Source organism: Acanthochromis polyacanthus, chromosome 15 (genome assembly GCF_021347895.1).
Source record: "Acanthochromis polyacanthus isolate Apoly-LR-REF ecotype Palm Island chromosome 15, KAUST_Apoly_ChrSc, whole genome shotgun sequence".
Lineage (NCBI taxonomy): Eukaryota > Metazoa > Chordata > Actinopteri > Pomacentridae > Acanthochromis > Acanthochromis polyacanthus.
In genome coordinates, this window is record NC_067127.1 from 24,097,034 (window position 1) to 24,121,318 (window position 24,285).

General features: G+C 39.5%; 2 protein-coding genes across 2 annotated transcripts; one reads left to right on the top strand and one right to left on the bottom strand.

The window, feature by feature from the left end:
- Window positions 1-301: 301 nt before the first annotated feature.
- Window positions 302-13,631, top strand: LOC110949826 (uncharacterized). Its single transcript, XM_022192088.2, has 11 exons — window positions 302-543; window positions 4,756-5,086; window positions 6,551-6,667; window positions 7,826-8,067; window positions 8,269-8,434; window positions 10,432-10,531; window positions 10,722-10,797; window positions 11,026-11,151; window positions 11,441-11,608; window positions 11,729-11,786; window positions 12,983-13,631. Exons 1-11 carry the CDS (start codon window positions 428-430, stop codon window positions 13,079-13,081), a joined length of 1,599 nt encoding a protein of 532 aa, XP_022047780.1. The 5' UTR covers window positions 302-427; the 3' UTR covers window positions 13,082-13,631.
- Window positions 13,632-14,803: 1,172 nt separating this feature from the next.
- Window positions 14,804-19,453, bottom strand: tmem254 (transmembrane protein 254). The gene is made up of 4 exons (XM_022192098.2): window positions 19,289-19,453; window positions 16,492-16,595; window positions 15,879-15,938; window positions 14,804-15,650 (listed from the first exon to the last, which is right to left on the bottom strand). The coding sequence occupies exons 1-4, from the start codon at window positions 19,373-19,375 to the stop codon at window positions 15,530-15,532; spliced, it is 372 nt and encodes a 123-aa protein (XP_022047790.1). The 5' UTR covers window positions 19,376-19,453; the 3' UTR covers window positions 14,804-15,529.
- Between the last annotated feature and the right edge of the window lie 4,832 nt (window positions 19,454-24,285).

Consider the following 24,285-nt stretch of genomic DNA (forward strand, 5'->3'; position numbering starts at 1 on the left):
GCTGCACAATCCTTCATTTCTGATCCTCCATCCGTAGTTGTCTCTTCTGTGTGGTTGGGCCCCCAGATCACTGCTCCCTAGATAAATCTTAAGTCTTCATCTATCTCCTTAGACTGTCTGATTAGCACTACGTCACAGAAAGGGGAAGTAATCCTGGTCTGGGCCTAGGAATAGAGCTCTGGGAGTGGCCAGGCCTTTGGAGAGACGCTCCACATCCCCGGTGCATGTGTCCACTTGTAATCCCTTCTTAAATAGCCCCTGGGCAGGAAAAGAGAGAGGGAACTGGCACAGGGACCTAACACCGAGAAAGGGAAGCAGCAGCAGTTAGTGTCCTGTTGTCCCTCGGACACAACGCAGCAGCCGCATCAGGAGAGGGATTCAGACAGAGACACTTGTTGGACTGTAGGAGGAAAGTCTTTTGGCCAGGATGAACTTTGCCGCCCAGTTATTCTACTCAAGCTACTTGAGTGAGCGACTTGAGCGTTTGTACTCACCCAAGCCTGCACTTAAAGACAGCGAGGAGAATGACCCCTTTTGGCAAAGGTGGGAGATTATAGCATGTCACCCCCTGATGCTCCAGACCTCTTCCCTACCTAGATCATCCCTGTAGTGACAGATCTACCCTCTGTTCCAAAGAGGCAGCTCTTACTTCCACAGAGTCAAAGCCTCTTTTTTTTTAGTTACTTCCATTCCTTCTCCACAACCTCAGTGTTTGCAGCCTACAACCTCAACAACCACATCTTCAACTCCCTAGTCCCTTCCTCACATAGAGCCTAATCAAAACCAACCATGTGTCCTCCAAACCCATATTTGGCTGCTACAACTCCAAAATCAAGATTCCACTAATCTCCTGCTCCATCCAGGTCCCTTACAGAAATGGTTTCTTCCTTTTTGTATTGCCTCATCTTTTCCCTCTTGCTCCATGTCGAGGAGAAATACTTCCAACCCTCCAAACCCTGGTAGACTTGCTCCACCACTTGCTTCTCTACCTTAGTCTTCTTCTTGTTTCCAGGATGTTTGAGAGATTTTCAGGAGGACAGAGGGAAATTAAACCTTAGCACTGAATTTAATGAATAAATAGTCTCCCTTAAGTGCAATACTGATGTGTTGCTTTGTGCTGTCGAGGCATTACATCACATTCAGGGTCAAACATGTCTTACAAGTTGCAACTTCTTCTGTTTATCTTAGATAAATGTTTAAATGCTTTTTCTTTATGCTTCAGGCTGGCAGTAACAGTGGAGAGAGATACAAAATGTCGGAAGAGAAACAGCCTAATGATATGCAGCAAAATAGTCATGCAGGAATCAGACCAGTTACTTGCCCCTCCAAGCACTTGTTTAAGGTCACTCCAGTGTTTGCCTAAACTTACATCAAACTCCCTGGCTGCCAGGATTAAATTAAGTGAACAAGAATCACTAACTAAAGAAACCTTCTACTACCGAGTCGTAAGGATCCAAGCCTTTTTGTGCTTCTTTTGTAAACACAAGAAGACAGCCAAAGAGTGCAAGAAGGTTGTTGAACTTGGGCCTTAATGACAGAAAGACTCGGAACAGCACTTACAACAATGCAACATCAGCATTCAGGGTCATATGGTGCTGGGAGCCGTTTTCTTTTCCCAAATGAACGTTGCTCCAGTCAGAAGGAGGAAGCAGTGCAGCATCCAGTTAGGGCATTTAGTCTTTAAAAGGACATTAAGATGCTGAGATAGTGCAGTGATGAAAGCCTGGTGGGCTGAAATGTCTCCTTCATTTTTTGCTTTGTCCTCACTTTTGGGTTTTTGTGCTATTTTGAAATAAGAGAAGCAATCTCATACCATTTCAGCTCTTCATCTTCTCTTTTGATGATGCTTTTTGATGCTGCCATGTTTCTCTGTTTGCCCCTTTGATGCTCTTTTTGAACTCTGCCTTTGAACCAAAGCAGTCTTATCACAGGTGCAGTCTTGGACTTTTCTTATTCACAGTCGTGTTAAGAGCGCACTGTGTGCCTGAAAAATGGCACTAAAAGTGATGGTCAGACAAGTGGGGCAAAGAGCAGTACTGGACCCAGGAGATGAGGTGAAAGGTCACCGTATTGTTTATGATGGATCACTGTGATATAAATAGAGTGGGATGTTCTCTGCAGAGGGCTGGCACCACTCAGACATTCACACTGTTGTTTGGGGAGGCTGCTCCACCTGGTGGCCTTTGAATATTATTTTAGCTCACTGGACGCTCACTAAAGCACCTTCAGCAGTGGATTCTTTCTGATTTTGCTCTTTGTGGACTCTATCTGGACCATCACAATGCGACAAACACCTCCTTCTACTGCAGATTTTAATATGACTCCATCGCTCAATGTTTTTTAAATGTTAACCATTTGTGAGCTGCTTCAGCAGCTAAGTGACTGAGTAAATCTCTAAGGAGTGTAATCCTATTATTACGTTCATACTGAGTAAAGAACCTCCTCATTAACTGAGTGGAGAGAGAAACATTCACAGTCTTCTGTAGTGACATTTGACAAATGAGAGATTTGAAAAGAAACTGAACTATTTAACTCGATCTGAATGTTTGATTATACCCAATATCCAGTCACTGAGTAGTTATAAATCACATTGTCCAGAGTTTAACCCTAAAATGCCACTTTAATCGCTCATGTGTCTCCTAAAAAGAGGAGCTGAACGACCACTGAATCATAAGTTGGCTTATAGGCGTAATCTGTCTCAGAGACTGGAAGCTGGGTTGACATGAAAGGTGAATGAATTCATCTTGAAGAATGAGGGGGCGGCGTGGTAGGGAGAATGGTCATGGTCCTTCATTTAAGGGCTGAGGTCAGTTGGATTTTCTTTGGTAAAAACTGTAAAATTGTCGCGTTAAAAAGATTCTTACATCCAGACTCAAATATAGATTCATTCTAGTGGTGACAGGTACATTGTATTTTTGGCGTGTCATTAAAATGTGGTGAGTCACAACACGATTTGTATGTACGTGGGCTGAAAGTGTTTACTGATAACGTCTGCCAGAAGCCACCCAAAGATAACCCTACATTCTGATTTATATCAACCAGGAAAAATCCTTCAAATAAACTGACAGAAATAAAGTCCTTCTCTTTGCCATGCCTCAGTTCTCTTCCCTGCAAATAATATTGCATCAGCGCTGTTGATTTTATACATCTATTCATCATAAGAATATAAAACTGCACACATACACCCCAAAACACACATGCACCTGTACATTCAGAATTATACATAGACCTCAAAAGATGCCAGATGTCCATCTTTAGTTTCTTTCTGGTTCGGTTCTATGGCCATCTGTGTTGTTCATGCTTGTCTGTGTGGGCAAATCATGAAGTTTATGTATGAGTATATCATTTTGTTGTCTGTTCCCTCCTGCTCTGCAGAGATGGGAGATAGTGTGGTAGGATGCAACCTCTGGAGATGGATGTTTTTTTGCACCCTCTCCAGCAGTGCTACCTGGCATTTGTTGCCACCCACTAAAAATACACAACACATTTCTCAAAACACCATAACAATGTAGACAATGACAAGCTCCTCACAATGTAGTCCATGTCTGGTTTTAACTGTTGGAAAATGGATTTGCCCACTTTTTGATGTACGTGTGAACAATGGGGTCAGAATCCAAATGAAAACCTGTTTACTTCGTGATGGTAACTACCTACCAGGACTCCCTGTAAAACAAGAAACAAAGGAGCAGGTTGTGGTGAATTTCTGAAGAGGCAAATTCTCAGATCCACTGACTTTTCTTCATTGAGCCGCATGTTATTTTAATGCAGCCCGTTTATCCATCTACTGTGTATCCAAAGCAATTTTATGCACTAGACATAGATTACTGAATGTTTAATATCTCTAAATTTGGATGTCTGAAACATCTTTCGTTTGTTCCGAGATCCCAGAGATAAACAGAATTGCAGAATAGCTTTTCTTTTACATTCAAAAAATGTATTCTGTTGTATTTAATCAAGCCTATGGAAGACTTTTTTTAAATTTACTACAGCTCAAATGTACTTGACATTATTACTATTTTCAAAGCGTACACTCTGTGTTACAAACTTATTCCTTCTCTCTTTCAAAATTCACTGGCTGCAGTCATTTCAGTAGCAAGTTTTAAGCACACGGTGGATTATTGATATCAGACAAGCTTGAAGCGTCTGTGCTTTTGATTGCAATGGTTTTTTATTATCTTTCATTTCCTTCACATTACAAACAGAAAATCTTTATATTTCTGGCAAACATTATCAGCGTGGGGCTGCACAGTGGTGTACTGGTTAGCACTTTTGCCTTGCAGCAAGAAGATCCCCGGTTCAAATCCTGGGGTGGGCCTGGGATCTTTCTGCATGGAGTTTGCATGTTCTCCCTGTGCATGCGTTGGTTTTCTTCGGGCACTCCGGCTTCCTCCCACAGTCCAAAAACATGCTGAGGTTAATTGGTCACTCTAAATTGCCCATAGGTGTGAATGTAAGTGTGATTGTTTGTCTGTATATGTAGCCCTGCGACAGACTGGCGACCTGTTCAGGGTGTCCCCTGCCTTCGCCTGAGTCAGCTGGGATAGACTCCAGCACCCCCCGTGACCCTAATGAGGATAAAGCGGTGTATAGAGAATGGATGGATGGATTATCAGTGTGAGGATGCTGAAGACAAACACTCAAGTTCCTCCCTGTCTGGTCTGATCTGTCAATCATTCTGCAAAAGTTAGCTTTGTCAAATGCAGCAGATCTGATTTTTAATCAGGCCCAATTTCTGTTTGTTGTTTACTTTCCTAGAGAGGAGCTGCATTTGGGCCCCAGTCAGCCCAGCGGCTCCTACAAATGTGGCCCCCCCATCAGTAACGGCATTGCGGTGCGCAGACCCACCCTCATTGAACCAGAGCGTCTGAAGGACTTTGGTGAGGAGGAGCTTCTCAATGGAGATGTGAAGGTCCATGAAACCAAAGTGGTGGGGGCTTCTGAGATCATGCTCATGAACCCTCCCAAAACCAGACGACTCAGCGAGTTCAGAATTGTCCCCAGACCTCCTATTCAGTATCTCCGCTTTGAGGACATCAGTGCGGCAGCCTTCAGAATCCAGACAGGGATACAGAAGACACCCTGCACGGTATGCTAATGTAGAATGAACTTACATGGTGGACATCAACAAGATGGGGGCACCAATCAAAGCCTCGATCACTAGAAACATTAGGACTTCATTTAACAAGAGAACAGCCAGAAGATCAAACGTCTAAGTGAGTTTATTAAACACCCCCTGGCCACCTAAGTCATCTCAGGGCATCAAACATAGTCGAGACTTTGCGTAGAGTAGTAAGTAACTCAACAAATCCAATGATTCCTTTGAAGCAGCACTTTGTTGATAGTGGAAGGAAATAAACTCTACCCTTTTACCAGGAAGAAACTTTCAGTAGATCCAGTCTCAGAGAGGGTGGTCATCTGCCTTGACTGGTTAGGGTGAGGGTGAGGGGGACAGAGAAAAAGAGAACAGAGAGAAACAAACAAGTGACACACAAGAAAACCAATTAATGCTGGGAAGGTTCTTGAGGTCAATAACTGCAGATCAGAAACATGCAGCTCTGCACCCAGAAATACCTACAGAGGACAAAACCCAAACTACAGGAGAGAGAAGACACAAAGTCTTTGACATGCAAAGATGGAATACAGAAATATGGAAATAAAAGACAGGACAGTAGAGGAGAGGTGCTCAGTGCATCATGGGAAATCCCAGAGCTGTCTAGGCCTATATCAGGGTCACCTGAGTGGCACAAACTGGAAGTTTTATCAAAAATGAACATTTTAATGCTAAGCTTAAAAGCAGAGTTCAGGTTCACCTGATAAAGTGGCCAGTGGGTGTATATATAAGTATCAGCATTCTAATGAATTCATTAAAAAAGAAGACATTTTGTTGCCATAACTAAACTGCTGCTGAACAGGAAAACTTTAAAAGATGTCAACTGCTTTGACTTTGGGCAAGGACTATGGATTTTTTCCCTCAGGAATAATTATACCAAGTAGACGCTGTTTCAGAGCACAAATGGGCATTGGGCATGTGATTTGTAAGACAAACTTTTTGAACCTAACAAATCCAAAGAAAGGCTTGTTACTGAACAACAGGAGAAAACATCCAAAAAAATGCATTTATTTCAAATTCCTTTTAAACAATAAGAGACATGGCATGAGACCTGTAGCTTCAGAGTCCCAGAAATGTTCTAGTGTCTCAATAACCCAACTAAAAGAAAGCTAAAAGTCTAAAACTATGAGCTGTAAAGAACAGGCAGATTGCCATTACAAGAAGTAAATACAATCTGAATTGTATGTAAATGTTTAATATATGTTGCATTTGTTGGAGTAATAGCACAGTTTTCATGTAAATTTCTTCAGATTACATAATTTTCTGTTTACACCAAGAAGCATTAATCAGTTTTTGATCGCTACAGAAAATGCTTATTACTGATCAAATCTAAGTTTCCCAAATGAACAGGGTAGATAACCTAAATGAACGGCTTGAGTTTGCTCCTGGCATTAATATTCACAGCTCGGCTCTAACACTGCTGCCTCTTTGTGTGTGCAGTACTCCAGACTGTCCAAACAGTACGGGATGGAGATCTACCTGAAGAAGGAGCACCTGCACTACACAGGCTCTGTGAAGGAGAGAGGAGTCCTGTACCTGCTCTCCTCCCTCACTCAGGTAAACCAAGCTGAGATAGAGATTGGGGGTGGGGGGTGTCAGGTCACTGTTAGCGTCAACCATGCTTTGTGTTCGTGCAGACACACACGTGTTGACTGACCACCGCTGACCTGTAGTGATTAGAATGTATTCATTAACACTTGCCTGCTGTATGTCTTTAAGTAACTGAGTCTGATTTCTACCATATAACGGCACCATGACTGACAGTAACCTAAATGCATTTACTAAAGTGCTGTACCTAAGTACAATTTTGAGGTATTTGAGTGTTTCCATTTTCTGCTGCTTCCTACTTTCACTTCACTACAATAAGAGCCAAATATTGCATTTTGTACTTCACTACATATCTGATAACTATGATTACGAGTTACTTTGCAAATTTAGTTATTAACGCAAAAATATAATCAGTAGATCATAATGTAATATTATAGATGAACACAAAACTTTATTTATCCCAGAAGGAAAATTTACAAGCAAACTAAAATTTGAAAAAAGAAATGAAAGTGGTGAACAAATAATTACATCAGTAATTATATTTCATTATTACACCATTTTTATGAAATACATCATTCTGTATAATAAATAGTTTCCCTTTTGGTACTTGAAGTATACTTTGATGCTAATACTTTTGCATTTTTTTCTTTAAAATTAAGTTACAATTCAAATGCACAATTTGCTTCCTATACTTTTATTTCAGTGCAAGATCTGAGAATTGGCAAGTGGCTTCAAAAGACTCTAAAAAAAATTGGTCTAAGCTGGTTTTGTGTCCTGGTGAGAATCAGGGGATGATGGGAAACGCGGCAGAACTTTCAGAAACACAACCACTGATGGTAGTGGCAGAAGACAAAAATTATTGACACGCATAAATAAGTTACTGGTGTAATTTATAATTGTCGGTTATTGGTGTTGTTGTGTTGAAATGCTTCATGTAGCTTGGTAATTAGCCATAATTGTGAAGTGAAGGAGTTTTCCAGGCTCAGTGCATCATACTGTAAAATAATATCATAGCACCAGAAAGGTATTGTGTACTACTCGTAGCATCGTAAAGAACATTAGTCAAAGCAAATTGTTTTCTACTGACTTCTTTACCAATGTCAGTTCTATATACAGATTTGTTCCATGTGAATACACGTGTGTGTGTGTGTGTGTATGTCCCTCCAGGAGCAGCAGAGGAAAGGTGTGATCGTGGCCACTGACTGTAACTTCTCCATGGCCGTGGCTCATCATGCAGTGGAGCTGAAGGTCCCGGTGTTTGTCATCATGCCGTCATGCTGCTCGTCACCCCGCCTCAGGATCTACAGAGACTACGGCGCCATGGTCATCTCCTACGGCAGCACCGGCCACGACTCCCAGAACCACGCCCGCCATCTGGCCAACGAGAACGGATACCTCTACCTGGAAGAGTCAGTGTTTCTAAGATTCAGCTTAAGATTTGCAGAGCTGTTTGTCTGTAATATAGACAGCAATCTCCACCATCTACACTGACACGCCTTCAACATTCCACTATGGGACACACTTACATACAGTACAAAACACTGTCTCCTCATTTCATGTGTCTGTCTTCCACTGAAATCAGTCGTGTTTCTGTCTTTGCTGGTGACCAGAGATGAGTGTCCAGCGTACCTGGCAGGACTGGGCACTGTGGGCATGGAGATATATGAGCAAGTACCCAAACTGGATGCAGTGGTTATTCCTGCAGCAGGACAGTACGGTCTACTGGCTGGAACAGCTGCAGCCATCAAACACCTCAACTCTCAGATTCTTGTCATCGTAAGTTGATACTGAGAAGGTTGAGTTTTGAATGAATAATAGCAGCTGAATGCACAATTATATTTTTGCAGGCTTTATTTCACCCTGTTGGTATTGATAGTGCCGTTTCTCTCTTTATCACACTTTTTATGAAAAGATGATAGTGGCTTAAGTGTGACTTTCACTGTTGTTGGATTTCCTTAACAAGATAAATATATTTGCAGTGTTCTCCCTTGTTCCGCTGACTTTTCACAGCTGAATCTCTGAGAGCTTTTGCTGTGTTTACATTGGAGGCACAGAAAAGCCATCTCCTTCTATTTTCAATCATAAAGAAATATCCTTGTGTACAATGAAGCAGTCAAGCCAGTTTTCTGCCACTGACCCAGTAATGATTATTTTTAAAACACACAGAGACTGATTAAGGCTGCCAATCTGCCCATTGACGATCCTGTTTTCCTGATAGTAATCAATCAATTTTTTCACATTTATTCATGTCAGTACTAGACATTTGACATTGCATGTGACTGTGTGGAAAATATTTATTGTGAGCAAATTTGAAATAGACTGTATATACAGCATGCAAAATTACATGCTGCAGTTGAATTTACAAGAAAAGATCCTGTATGTAGTGCACTGTATTGCCCTTTAATCGTGAAAGGTAAATGTAGATAAGTGACAATATGGCAATAAGAGGTTTTTTGCAAATCAGGTATGAATAAGGAGAACAATAACAACAATAGTTTAATATGTAGCAGTTCAGTTGTTTGGTTCACTACTTTTGACTAAACCTGCATTGGTTTACCATGGATTTACTTAATGCCAGCATGAGATTGACATTTCCATTACTTTGTCACAATAATGAATAGACTAATGGTACACAGTAGTTCCCTCAGCATGCTGAATTCAGATAGTTAACATGACAAACTTTACTTCTGCTAAACCTCACACACATTCAAACATGCTGATGTTAGCATCAGCTGAGTGGGCTGAGGCTCTGCTCACACCAGCATCATTAGTGAGCCGATCCTAAGCAGACAACAAAGGGAAACAGCAACTAAAAGAAGGACGTAGTGACTGCAACATCGTGCATTGGTTTGTGGACTGCGATTCTGAAGCCTTGTCATCTTGCTCCTTTCAAACTGAACATTATAAGTGAGGGCTGAATGTGAGCAGGAACTAGAGGACAATATGTACAGTGATACAGCAGTGATCTGTCAATCACAATGTAGCCCCGCCCTAAAACATCCTCTGCTTTATCGTTGATTTTCCTCTGAAAGGAACCATAATTTACAAAATTATCATCATGCTGGATTCAAAAAGCACGATGCCTTAAAACTAGCAACTGAGACCATGAATGTATTCGAAGATTGTTTGTTGAAGTAACAGATAAAGTGAGATGTAGAGTTGTTTTCACATACACTTCTGTAGAATTGGACTTTAACCAGTGAAGGTGCCCCCTACTGGCTGCTAGAAAGATGGCAGGTTCAAGTCACTTCTTGAGACAATCTGGGATCTCCATATGTGTCTCTTGTGATCAGCTCTGACTTCCCTGCTCTATATGCAAATAAAAATGTAAATAATTTTCGCTTGCAGAGACCAAATGTTTTCACAAGTGTAAGGCAGCAATGCACGGCCTTATCTGCCAGAAATTTAGAGGAAACCACCATTTTTCCATGCAAATGAGTACATGCTTCCAGTAACACAGGACATCAGTTGAGTAGGTGGTCCTTCATTGTGGCATGTGAGGCATTAGAGTACGCTGTAACATGTGGCCCAGAACACCACTAAATGTGGTCCAAGAGAGATCACAGTGTCTTCAACGCAGTTCTGGTGCATTCACTCCTCTGTTTAGAACTCTCTGCTCATAATCAGATCCCTAAAGATGAATGCTAATGCCCAGTGTGAACAAGGTCTGAGTGCAGCTTCACATAGACATGAGCATAGACTTATTTTGACACTCATGATTCATAATTCACTCAGTAGTTAGCAATAATAACTGAATGGACTTTCTTCAACAGGGAGTTGAACCGGAAGGTTTCCCTCTGCTGCTACAGTCTCTGAAAACAGACGGTCCAATCAAAGATATGCACACCAACCCCAACAAGAAACTTTATGGAGGTAAACCCATAACTCTACGTAAACACAAAAACCTCTGAAATCATTATTCATCTTTCAATCCTTTTATGCAGACTGTCATGATTGTGGATGTGGAATACAGTTCATCACTGTGCACATCTTTCCTGTTTGCAGCTTTTCCATTAATCGCCTGCAATAAATGAGTATATCATGATCTCCTGTCTGTTCTCAGATCTTATGGAGCGTTCGCTTGGTGTCAACACCTTTGAGTTGGCAAAGAAACTGGTAGATAAAGTCATTTCTGTCAGGTACAGCATCTTCACGACACATTTACATTTCAAAGCTCCTTTGAAAGTCTTTTCCCGTAAATCAGATATCGACTGTGTGAAACAACACGGCTGTAAGCTGGTTTTACGTTTTTCCTCTAAAACAATCCTGTCTTTAAGGGTATTGTGACTCATATTATCAAAAGCCTTTTCTGTACTAACTTCTTCTGGCATTTAAATTCATTGAAGACCTTTTTTTTCTTTACACAGTGAGGAGAACTCCCTGGTGGCGATGCTGCGATTCCAGGAGTTTGAACGCTCTACTGTGGACACAGAAGGAGCCATAGGACTGGCTGCAATCCTAGCTGGACAACTACCAGAACTGAGAGGCAGAAGGTGGGTCTTATGTATTAATATTTTGCTGCTCGAACCCTTTACAGAAATTCTCCTTGCTCATCCCCCTTCAGAGAAGTCAGAGTTCAGCAAAAGTAATCCTGTATGTCTAAGACCTAGTTTTTAAACAGAGTAAAAGCCCTTTGTATCATTTTAAATATAGTTCTGACTCTGAGGGCTGAAATGTTTCTCTTAATGCCTGAAAAGCTGACATCCTGGCAGTGCAACAATGTCAGCAGTGCTAATCCTTTTGGCTGCAGATAAAACAAGCCTCCCTCTGTCTTTGCTGTAGGGTGGCTGTAGTGGTGAGCAGCGCGAACATGGAGCTGGAGCTGGTGAGGCAGTGCGTGGACCGAGCCCTGGTGCTGGATGACCGGGTCAGTAAGTTCACGGTGCAGCTGGGAGAGTGGCCCGGAGACATGGCCAAGCTGCTGGACGTCCTGTCCAGAGAGGACGTCAGGTAGAGTCAACACCCACCCACTCACAGGCCTCTTTGCTCTGCTGCTTCATGCTAAATTTGTTTTACCATCGCATGAAGAAGCCTTTAATTGTTCCCCCTCTCTTGTCTTCTTCCTCCCAGGTTGCTGGATGTCTGCCATCGGAGACACGGTGACAAATCAGACCTCTTCAAGGCAAAGGTAGGCGACTAAGCTCTCCTCTCCAATCCACTCATCGACTTTTCCTTCAGTACCGCTGAAGTCTTGCCGTAGAGTTGTTAGGGAGTTGGCGGGAATTAAAGGGCCAGAAATACAACTGCAACAAATTAAGAGATATTTACGCAGTACCGTTGCATCGTTGGAAGAACTGTTTCTTCCACTTCAAGACTGTTTGATGCAACTTTCCAATTAGGCACCCTTCATAAAGTTTAGCTATTATCTGTTATAAATAAATGAAGAAATATTTTGAGGCCGTCAGTTTGTAAAAAGACATACGGCTGCTGATTTATCAACAGCTTACGTTGATAATTGTATATTTGATGGTTTAAAGTTGCCTATTAGTGATTTACTACATTTTTCAGATGCAAACGTGATGAGCAGTTTTTAACGATGCCTTCATTAGTATTTATTAATGGATTAAAAATATTCATAACTGCAAATAAATACCATATTAAAACTATTTATTAACTATTACTACAGACATCAGTCACTGTCTATATGCTGATTCACAAGTTTTACCAAAACCTTAAAAATAATTTCTGGGGTAAATTAATGACATTTAAAACTCATTTGTTTGGTTGCAAATGAAAAATTGTATTTGTAATAAATAAAACGCATCCTTGCTTAGCATGATACTCAGAGGGGGTTTTGCTGCTACAGCTTCACTCGATCAAACTATACATAATGGTCTGTGTAACTGACATTGCTGAGTAGGTTTGCTCACATGATGACCTTTTCTGCTTTTTTATATTCATCATTATCGCTTCCAATTGGAACTAAAATACTGGCTGCTTCAACAGAAATTGCAGTCTGGGTTTAAAATGCATTTTCCTTTAAAAAAAATAAATTAATAAATTTACTTCAGAAATTTGTCCAAATGAAAATTTCATGAATATAATGATGAATTCTGTTGGATCATTTGTCTTATCTCGGTAACAGCGTTGCTGTATTCTCTCCTGTTCATAAAACCTAATGAAAGCATTATGTTGCACTGGAGCCCAGCAGAATTCCCTCATTATCTCCTGGTTCTGCTGTCTACTCTGACAAACTGTACTGTTTATTCACCGGTGGTGTCAAAAGGTGAAAGGTATTGCATAATTAACACGCAGCCCTCTCACTGCCCTAATGAGGGCTAACTGTGTGTGTGTGTGTGCGTGTGTGTGTATGTGTGGTTCCAGGTGGAGTGTGTGGTGGAAACCAGGGATAAGACACAGAGCGTTCAGCTGCGTAAGACGCTGAGCGAGCGCTACCCTTCAATATGCTGGCTGGACCGGTGATCACAACAACACCATGAACACAAACTCCACTGAAAATTTCAAAAGTTTTAAAAACTGAAAAGACACATTCATTAAAGATGAGACATGACTTGCAAACACATCCTGTAATATACACCCCCATGGTACACAAGCTGTGTTTTGTGAAACTCATTAAAACAATGCTTGTTCAGCAGTGTGAATACAGAAAAGCCTTGAGATTATAGAGCAAATATTCATTATATTACTTGTGTTACTTACGCTGCTATTGTTCTTGTTTATCATGGCACTGTAATTACAATAGAGTGGTTACACTGCATTCAGAGAATGAATTTAGTTCTTACAGAGCATGAATAATACACTCTGCACTAGCTGCAGGCTACAGATAGACACAGGCTTACCCCTCCAGTACACAGTATACTGCTCCCTACAACATCAGATATAAGATATATTTTTCCATGACTGTTGCTTTTTTAAATGCTGTATATATTTCTGTATTTATACTGTCCAAGGTGGTAGTGTCAATCCAAGTAAGTGTTCTCCAAATAAAACTGGACAAATTCTGGACAAATGACCTTTTCTCATTTTTGCTCTTGTGATGTTTGGATGCAAATTAGTTGGAAAACAATAGACAAAACAGCCTGCATAAATGTTTCTTCACCGTAAGAGTAAAAGTGAGAGGATGTGAAAGTAAGTTGTCTCCACACTATCCACTCCTGACTAATGGTTGGAGACAGCTTTGGTGGACACTGTGCTGTTTAAGACGGGTTAATGCTCTTAAGTTCATAAGCAGAGGACATCTTGACCCTGTGCTGCTGCTGCAGCCTCATTCAGCCCACGTCACACTTTTCATCTGTATCATACAAATACCATCCTGCTGGAAGTCATTAAATAACATTAAGGGTTGTGATTTATAAGTCCTAGATGGAGTAACGCTACAATATGCAACAGAAGTGAGCACACTCCTGTGCAACATCACTTAAATGTCAAATGAGTCGGCAAGTAAAGTGTTTCTTCTGATGAACACTGCAAAACAAATACTTAAGAAAGCTTTTATTGAAAATAAAGTAGAAACGTAATACAACAAAACTGATTAACCCTGTCATCACTGACACAAAGCTGTGTATTCCTGTGCTTGAAAATTATATTAAAATAGATGGAATTATTACCTTTATTTCAACAATGTATCGAACAACTATATGCAACGTGAAAGGGGTTATAATGAGAGACTGACAGTCAAACGGTCACATTCACACCTACAGACAATTTAGACTGACCAGTGAACCTCATTGGTCATTTTTAGTACTCGGCCGGGTGAAGCTCCCCCTTAAAACCTAGTGACGCTCCTACCCTCTATCATAGCAATTATAAATCTATGAGTTCTGTGGCCAAAAAACTAATTTAAAAAACAGAGGCAGGTATAAATTAAACATATTGTCATGCTTTTAGCTGAGTTAAAGGAGTGATTTCACAAAAGTCACAAAATCTATGACTATATATGAGCATATTTTAATAAAAAATACCTCACCCATTTAATTAGAATGCTAACATGCTATCAAAGACGGTGGATAACTATTAACATTGATCACAGGCTGTATAGAAATAAATATGTGTAAATGTGTATGTTAGCATGCACATTTACACATGGACAGTGAACTTAGCATTTAGCTCAATGCATGGCTACAGTCAGACTGTGGTAACACACTTTAGCTTTTTTTGTTGAATATTAAATACGCAGCAAAACACTCCAGTTTGTAAGTCACACTTTATTTTTTAGTGTTAACATTAAGACTTCCAGTATGTAGTCTAAAACTTAAAGTTAAAGCACTTCAGGAAGAGAAAGGCAAATGTGACAGCAGCTCTCTTTATTTTTATCCTGGAGGACTTTTGAAGCTGATGGCAGCATACCATCTGCAGCCAACCTGTCTGACATTATGTTCATTCTAGCAGCTGAAGAAATATCCTCACTTCCAGCATCCAGGCTGAACGTAAACATGATGAGCACAAAACTATTTCATGAAAGATTCCCCACGTACTGCACTAAAAGTTCACATCAGGGCAGATTGATGAGGAGATCTATTGTGACTACAAAAAAAACTTCTGTTATTATCATTATCAATAAATATACTAACTATTTTGTTCATTGTTAATAAGTGCTACAGTTGTCCTTCAGCTTTGTTTACAGACAATATATGGAATGAAACAGTCATGTTGGTCCATCACAGGAATAAAGCTTACATATTATAGTGTAAACTAAATAAGAAAATGTGTAGTGTTTGCATCAATGACATGAATGCTCTTGTTCACAGAGACTCTGTAGAAGAAAAGACTCAGAAAAGGCTTAGAAAAGGCTCCATTGCATGTCCGTCAGTGGGACTATATATCAAACAGTAGAAAAGGAAGAAGAGGCACCAGAAAGCAACTGATTGTTTAGCTTCAGTTGTGTTGTTCTGCAGGCTTGTCTCGCTGACATCAGTGGTGTTTGGGACGCTCAGGGTTGTACTTGATGAGCAGGCCGAGGGAAGCGAAGCCAAACAGGAAAGTCTGGACGAACCACATGAAGCGAGTGGCCGTGTCATTGATACCTTTGGTACTGCAGGGAAGCGGTGAAGACAGACGAGTTAGTGTCTGGTAACAGATGTGCTTTCTGATCTCCGTGGCAAAAGACTGTGCAGAATTTACAACTAAAGTGTGTTTGACATGGGCTATCAGGCTTTGAAGAACTACTTTTCATGAACTCAAAGTAGATACGAAGATGAATGAGAATAAAAATGAGACGACAACACCATCTAGTGGATGTTGAAGTTCCTGTCAGTCTTACCTGCACACTCTCAGTGAAATGCAGGCCTCCAGGACATGAATGGCCCAGGTTGCCAACCACCTGTAAGATTAAAAAAAAAAAAAAACGTCTCATTAATCTGCCAGCATCCAACTACAACGACCTATCAATCAATCTAAAGTCAAAAGCAAGTGTGGTCTGGAAGCTCAGTAAACATCAGGAAATGATCTATCGAGAGTCACATGACGAGCAAACGTTAAACCACTCAAGACTGAACAATGGCTCCCAGCTGCCCTTTTGTTAGAAAGAAACTCCTGTATGTCACATGACTTAAACGTCAACATAACAATAGTGTTTGACTGTTGCCTTAATCCAGTGATGGTGCTACAGCAGCTGTGGGCCTTTAAGGACTAATTAGCAACCCAAAGTGCTTGTAACGATCTGTGAGTGAGAAAATCATTAAGCAGATTAACCAGTCCATTCCAGCTCTGTGAGGGGGAACTTAACGTATCTGCTGCTCTGCTCAATTCCAGGAGAGTGATCGCCTTTCATTAAAATTCAGGAGAACGTAAACACTTTTTATAAGAGTGGATGAGAACAGCAGTGTTGTATTGTGAACAGAGAAAGTGGGTATCCTTTGAGCCTGATCACCTACCCTTTGTACATGATGCCAGCATAGTTATCCACGAGGTGTTTGCAGAAGCTGCCGAACACGCCGAGGTACTCGAACGGGATTTTTTCTGGCGCAAACACAATGCACTGAAAAAAAGCAACAGAGTATTTCAACATTAACATACAAACCATATATATACGCTACTGACAAAAAGTTCTAGAATGCCTCTTTTTTTTCTGTTTTGTTTTTAAATTCAAGTAGTTCAAGGCCAATGAATAGCTTGAAATGGTATAAAGGTAAGTGGTGAGCTGCCAGAGGTTAAAAAAAAAAGGTTACCAAAACTGAAAAATAATGTACATTTCAGAATTATACAAAAAGACCTTTTTCAGCCAACAAGAAATGGGTTAACAACTTACTAACAATAACAATAACAGCTACTTTGCTGAGTAAAAAGCTTAGAATACATTTTGATTTCTAAACTGATCAGTTTTTAACTTCATTTATTTGTTTTATGCTTTTGTTTCTGAGTACAAGGAGACATTAACATGCACAATTACCAATTAAAAAATGGGAAATTAGTGTGTATGCCGTCTATTTTTAGAAGGTTGCCTTGTTGGATATCCAACTTTTGTAGTAGTGCTAACCATTAACTGAAATATTATCTAAATCACAAAATGGTCTCGTGCTCGTGTTTCTTGATGAAGGTAAAATCTGTCACCAGATATCACTGTGGATGAAGTTGCACTGCCCAACAAATCATTTTCTTTTCAGGCTTGTTGGTAGAGGCCACAGTCCCGGAAAAAAAACGGACTCTTTTAAATATTTCTGACAGTCGAAAAGAAATGAAAAAACATCATCGCAATGTTTCTCAAAAAAGAAACTGCAATATGTCATATTTTGCACTTTGTCCCACCCTCGTGCTTTGACCATGTGTAAAATGAATTAAATTCATGACATTTAAACAAAGATCGTCTGTGTTGATTATGACTGTAAAATTATATGCTGCATTTTTAATAGTATACAGCTGACCAAAAGAAGCATCATTAGTTCATCCTTTATAAAAAAAAAGACTCTGTAGTCCCCAATGTTCCGGTCTATTTGGAAATATTGGAAAGTCCAGTGGTGGTTAATGAGCTGCTTGTTTCAGTTAGAAGACACACAGCGGTGATAATGAAGTGTCTGAATTTAAATTTTCTGTTGGTAAGATAGCACACTGAATGGCTCTGTGCAGCAGTTTGGGTTGTGACTTCAGCAGCCATGAGCGCTACAACGGGCAGCTTTGTTGGGAGAAATGCAGTTAAATTTGACACAGTTTGGAGAGTTTTGTTCTGCACCATAGTCGGCTGTTATCCAAGTATTTTAATGTAGATTTGCATGAGTTAAAACAGGGTCTGAATCGGACTCCATATCCTCTGTGTTACTGTTAGAATAATGATGCAACTCAGCACAGCCTAAATTCTACAATATAGGTAACCTCAGTCATATCACTGACTAGAACGGTAGAACGGCCATTGTTCCAACAGGCATTATGATTACATTTGTAACATAATTTTTTAAACTCACTGAAATGGATTTAAAACAAGTGATGGAGCATTAATGAGAGGACGAGATGTCATTAAAAACATAACTATCACTGCCAGATGTTCCCATTTGGATAGTAAACTCTATATTTCATCAGTCTAGCCACACAAAGATTGATGAATTTGCAAAACCGTTACAAAAAGGACAAAATAATAATATGATTAAACAAAACTTTTTTCATTGTGTCTTATCACCTTCATTTTTTCCTTCTATCTTGTGCCGAAGGAAATGTGTTTTTCCCAATTATACACAAATAAATATAAAATAAAATGATGAAAACCTGCATGGTTTCACAAAAATACTACATACACAAGAGGTGACTCAAATGACATGATGCAGCATTGTGTTATGCCACTATTGTGTTCTTCTGTCCATTTCTGACCTGCCAGGTTTGTGTCCATGTGGATGCAGAGAACACACAAAAGGGTTTTGTGTAACGGGCCCCTGCCCTGAGGCTGCAGGGCACTTCTAGTTTGGATGTCAAACACACAGCAAAAGGCTGACTATGCTCCTTTAACCACTATTAGTTATCAAACAACTGCTGATTAATCAGCCTCAATGTGTACATTGCAGTTCATATCTGTGCTGTGCAAACATGGAAAGTGGTGGTAAACAGGTGTGATCGCTTGCATTGAAAGTTACACCAAAGTCCTTTTATGCACAGCAACATATTTCTGCCATCTCTGAAGATATTTTGAGAGCATTTTTTGGCTGCTCGTCCATTCGGCTTACATTTTACAAAGCAAACACGAATTAAAAGCTCAATCTCAGGATGTTCATCAGCATGGAAGAGTTCAAAGGAAAAAAAACAGCATTTATCTAACTTTATTATAATTTAAATGGGGCTTGTCAAGTTACCGTTTGCCTCTGAATGACATAAAGCGTCAGGTTGACGTCATTACCTGAGAGTACCTGCTACAGTCGATTAACTTTGGTCAATGGACTTTGTGCTAAACTTGTTTGACCAGCGCTCCTCCTGAGGACCGATGAAGACGATAAGAGACCAATCAACGAAACAATGTCTTTCATTTCGAATGCTAATTTACCAACCCAATGACGTCTGTGATATAATACATTAAACTAATGAGAAAGAGAGCCGCCCAGGAGTTTACTATAGGAGAGGAGTTGAGTTAAGAAGTGCTAAACAATCCGGAGGACATTTTACGTAACACCAACACGCTGGCATTCACCTGAGAAGAGACACGGAATGACAGAAAACTTTAATGTAATTCAGCTGCGGGTAGTTTAAGGAACTTACAGTGAAATATGAAATCCCCAGGCTCACGAACACAATCCAGAAGAGACTGGTTCTTTTAAAGTAAGCGGCTCCATCACTTTTAGCCATAACTGCTGCTGCTCCGGTCCGGTCCCGCTGCTGCCTTCGTCCTCCTCTTCTTCTTCTTCTACGGATACAAGATTAGTAACGCTACTCAACAGTTTCGCCACCTACTGGAATATGACAGAAGCACACACTCACTGACTAATAATAAACAACATTTAGAACAGGAGTGTCAAACTCATTTTAGTTCAGGGGCCACATTCACCCCAAAAGTTGCACTGCCCTACATCATTTTCTTTTCATGCTTGTTGGTGGAGGCCACAGTCCTGAAAAAAAATCTCACTCTTTTAAATGTTTTTGACAGTGGAAATGAAATGAAAAAATGCCATTGCAGAAACAGCAATACAGCATATTTTGTACATTGTCCAGTCCTACCCATCGCTTCAGTCTTAACTAAAACTAATAAAATGCATGAAATTTAAACAAAGATAGTTTGTGTTGATTGTGACTGTAAAATTATATGCTGCACATTTAATAGTATACAGCTGACCAAAAGAAGCATCGTTAGTTCATCCTTTATAAAAAAAAAAGACTGTAGTCCCCAGTGTTCCGGTCTATTTGGAAATATTGGAAAATCCAATGGTGGTTAAAATGACCTACCATCTGTCAGATCTCAGGCAATAAGCTGCTTGTTTCAACGAGAACACACAGCAGTGATAATGAACTGTCTGAATTTAAATTTTCTGTTGGTAAGATAGTACACTGAATGGGTCTGTGCAGCAGTTTGGGTTGTGACTCTAGCAGCCATGAGCGATACAGCGGGCAGCTTTGTTGGGAGAAATGCAATTAATTTTGACACAGTTTGGGATGTTTTGTTCTGCACCATGGTGGGTTGTTATCTAAGTACTTTAACGCAGATCGATAGCATAAAACCTATCGACAACTACAAATTTTTCCTTTGCTTTAATGCAAAAAAAGTACATTCTGAAAATGTTCACATTTAAGAAATTATCTTATTGCAAATCGACAAAAAACACAAAGAAAGACAACAAATCAACAGATAAAGTAAAAGACAAAATTACAAAGAACACAAGCGAGACAAAAAGGAAACAAAAAATGACAAAAACAAGAAGCAAAACGACAAAACCTGAGACAAACGACAAAAGTTAGACAAAAACAAGACAAAATATTGCAAAAACGAAGCACAAAACAAAAGAACAATGAGCAGTCCAGTATTTTACTTTATGATCAAAAAAACTTGTCAAGGTCTAGGAACTATTTTAAATTTATAGTTTTACAAAGTTACAATATATAATTTACGTCTTCTCTGTAATTTTTACATTTTCCAAAATCTTCCCACAGGTCAGATTAGACTGCTGGCCACATGCACCCTTGATTTAGAAGATGAAGCTGTATTCTCTCTATTAAGTTTGTTCTCAAACATTGAGAAAGATAAAGAAACACTTCGCCCTCAAGCCTCTCTAGATAAGATCCTGTCAAACGTTATCAGTCCTTTTCTCCCAGCATCACATATTGATCAGTAAACCAGGACGCGTTCTACGTTTTCAATCACAAATATCACACCCTACTGTTCTCTCATTTTAACATTTAAATGTCACAAAAAGCAAATAAAAAATAAAAACAAAACTCAGACAGATTTTTTCTTTAAAAGTTTCTTAGTACTCCCAAACACATTTACAAAATATACACGTCTAATCGAATTTTCTTTCAGTATTTATTATTTTGAGTGAGAGACAGCTTTCTACTGTAATGGAAAACACACAGCAAAGGGTTTGTCGTGTTCATTGTATTCTTCAGGTAATGTATCTTTAGCGGTACCAGGCAATAAAATAAACAAGAAATTGAAGAAAACAAGGGTTTTCTAATATTTTTCCATGACTGTATAGTAACTAAACTGAGACAAGAATATTAAACCTTGATCAAATTTTCTTTCAGTATTTTTTATTTTGATTGGCCGACATAACTTCCCATTGCGACTGAGAGCACACATCAGTGGGCTAAAAGGCATTAATCAAAATGGTAGTAAGACATTTGTTGTCAAGTTTTAATTCTTAAATATGCATATGAGGTAACATTTCATTAAATATACACTTCTACATACATTTCCAGAACAATAATCTAAACTCTGGAGAATATCAGATTTATATTACCTGAAGAATACAATGAACACGACAAAAAATGCAGCTTATCACAAAAAACTTTGTCCCATTTGACATGCTTAAGCTTAACTGTATTCTTGGGGTATATAAGAAGCCATTTCATGTCATATAAGCAGAACAAAGTCTGGTGGAGAACATGCCAAGACGCAAGACTGCGGCCATCAAAAACAATGGTTATGCAATCAAGTACGAATTCCAGTGTGGATCATGTGGCTGAAACAAAACATGGAATGCCTAAAAGCTGTTTTTGGCAGTACAATTCTATAGCTATTGATATAAGAACTTAAGTGATTTTGGTTATTTTCTAGAAAACCATGGAAAATGGCTAGATACCAGCTCTTAAATTAAACTCTTATGAGCTATTTTTGCTGTTATTATTATATTTGTCCAAAAAATATACCTTTAATTGTACCAGACATTAAAATGAACAAGAAATGGAAGGAAACAATGCTGGTCTAATAGTATTTTTACATGACTGTATAGAATACCATGTCCTTATAGCAGGCATTTGGAATATCACTTTTTATCACTTCACATATCCGTAAATACTGTCAACAGTAAGGAAAAAAAAATTTTTCGCTTTGTTTTTTTCTTCGAAACAGTTCAATAAATCATTCTATGAATAATCCATGAACAAATGCCACTAAAGAAACCTTGAGAACTTAGGTAGGAATAAAACTGCTGTTTGACAGATGTGTTTGGTGAATATTTAAGTGCTGTTAAAATGGAAATTTGAGGCTCATAGTATGAATAGAAAAAAGTCAGTAAAAAAGGGCAGCAATCACATACACACGTGGACAAAATTGTTGGTACCCCTCAGTTAAAGAAGGAAAAACCCACAATTCTCACTGAAATCACTTGAAACTCACAAAAGTAACAATAAATAAAAATTTATTGAAAATTAAATAATCAAAAACAGCCATTACTTTTGAATTGTTGATTAACATAATTATTTAAAAAAACAAACTAATGAAACAGGCCTGGACAAAAATGATGGTACCTCTATAAAAGATTGAAAACTATTTGACCAGAGTGACATGATTAACTCAGGTGTGTCATTTAATTGACATCACAGGTGTTTCCAAACTCATAATCAGTCAGTCTGCCTATTTAAAGGGAGACAAGTAGTCACCCTGCTGTTTGGTGAAAAGGTGTGTACCACACTGAACATGGACAACAGAAAGCGAAGGAGAGAATTGTCACAGGACATCCGAAAAAAAATTATAGACAAACATCTTAAAGGTAAAGGCTATAAGACCATCTCTAAACAGCTTGAAGTTCCTGTGACAACAGTGGCTCATATTATTCAGAAGTTCAAGACCCACGGGACAGTAGCCAACCTCCCTGGACGTGGCCGCAAGAGGAAAATTGATGACAAATTGAAGAGACGGATCGTTGGAATTGTATCCAAAGAGCCCAGAGCAACCTCCAAAGAAATTAAAGGTGAACTCCAAGGCCAAGGTACATCAGTATCAGATCGCACCATTCGTCGTTGTTTGAGCCAAAGTGGACTTCATGGGAGACGACCAAGGAGGACACCACTGCTGAAAAAAACTCATAAAAAAGCCAGACTGGAATTTGCAAAAATGCATGTTGACAAGCCACAAAGCTTCTGGGAGAATGTCCTTTGGACAGATGAGACCAAACTGGAGCTTTTTGGTAAGGCACATCAACTCTATGTTCATAGACTCAAAAACCAAGCATACGAAGAAAAGAACACTGTCCCTACGGTGAAACATGGAGGAGGCTCAGTAATGTTTTGGGGCTGCTTTGCTGCATCTGGCACAGGGTGTCTTGAAAGTGTGCAAGGTACGATGAAATCTGAAGACTATCAAGGCATTCTGGAGAGAAATGTGCTGCCTAGTGTCAGAAAGCTTGGTCTCAGTCGCAGGTCATGGGTCTTCCAACAGGACAACGATCCAAAACACACAGCCAAAAACACCCAAGAATGGCTGAGAGAAAAGCGTTGGACTATTCTAAAGTGGCCTTCTATGAGCCCAGATCTGAATCCCATTGAACATATGTGGAAGGAGCTGAAACATGCCATTTGGAGAAGACACCCATCAAACCTGAGACAGCTGGAGCTGTTTGCTCATGAGGAGTGGGCCAAAATACCTGTTGACAGCTGCAGAACGCTCATTGACAAATACAGAAATCCTTTAATTGCAGTGATTGCCTCAAAAGGTTGTGCAACAAAATATTAAGTTATGGGTACCATCATTTTTGTCCAGCCCTATTTCATTAGTTTGTTTTTTTAAATAATTATGTTAATCAACAATTCAAAAGTGATGGCTGATTTTGATTATTTAATTTTCAATAAATTTTTATTTATTGTTACTTTTGTGAGTTTCAAGTGATTTCAGTGAGAATTGTGGGTTTTTCCTTCTTTAACTGAGGGGTACCAACAATTTTGTCCACGTGTGTATCAGTTTTACATCTCATGAATATCGTAGATTTTATACAGATGTTATGCATCACTAATGCAAGCCAGAAAAGCCTGCCACATCTGGCTAATTTTACTTGTTACATTGTTTTCCCTGGCAATCATATTCTCAAAAGCCACTGTCTCTGTCATAAGCTTAAGCCATTCTGCAAATTCTGGCTTACATGGGCTCTTCCAGTTCTGTGAAATGATTCTGGCCCCAACCATACAGCCTGTTAAAATCAGTCTAAGCTCTGCCTTACACAGGCTTGATGGTATGAGAGACTTATCTCCTAAGACATGGCTGAGGTGATTCTGGTAGAGATAATTTAAGCCGCTCCTCCGTTTTTTTCAGTATCGTCTTCCAACAAGGA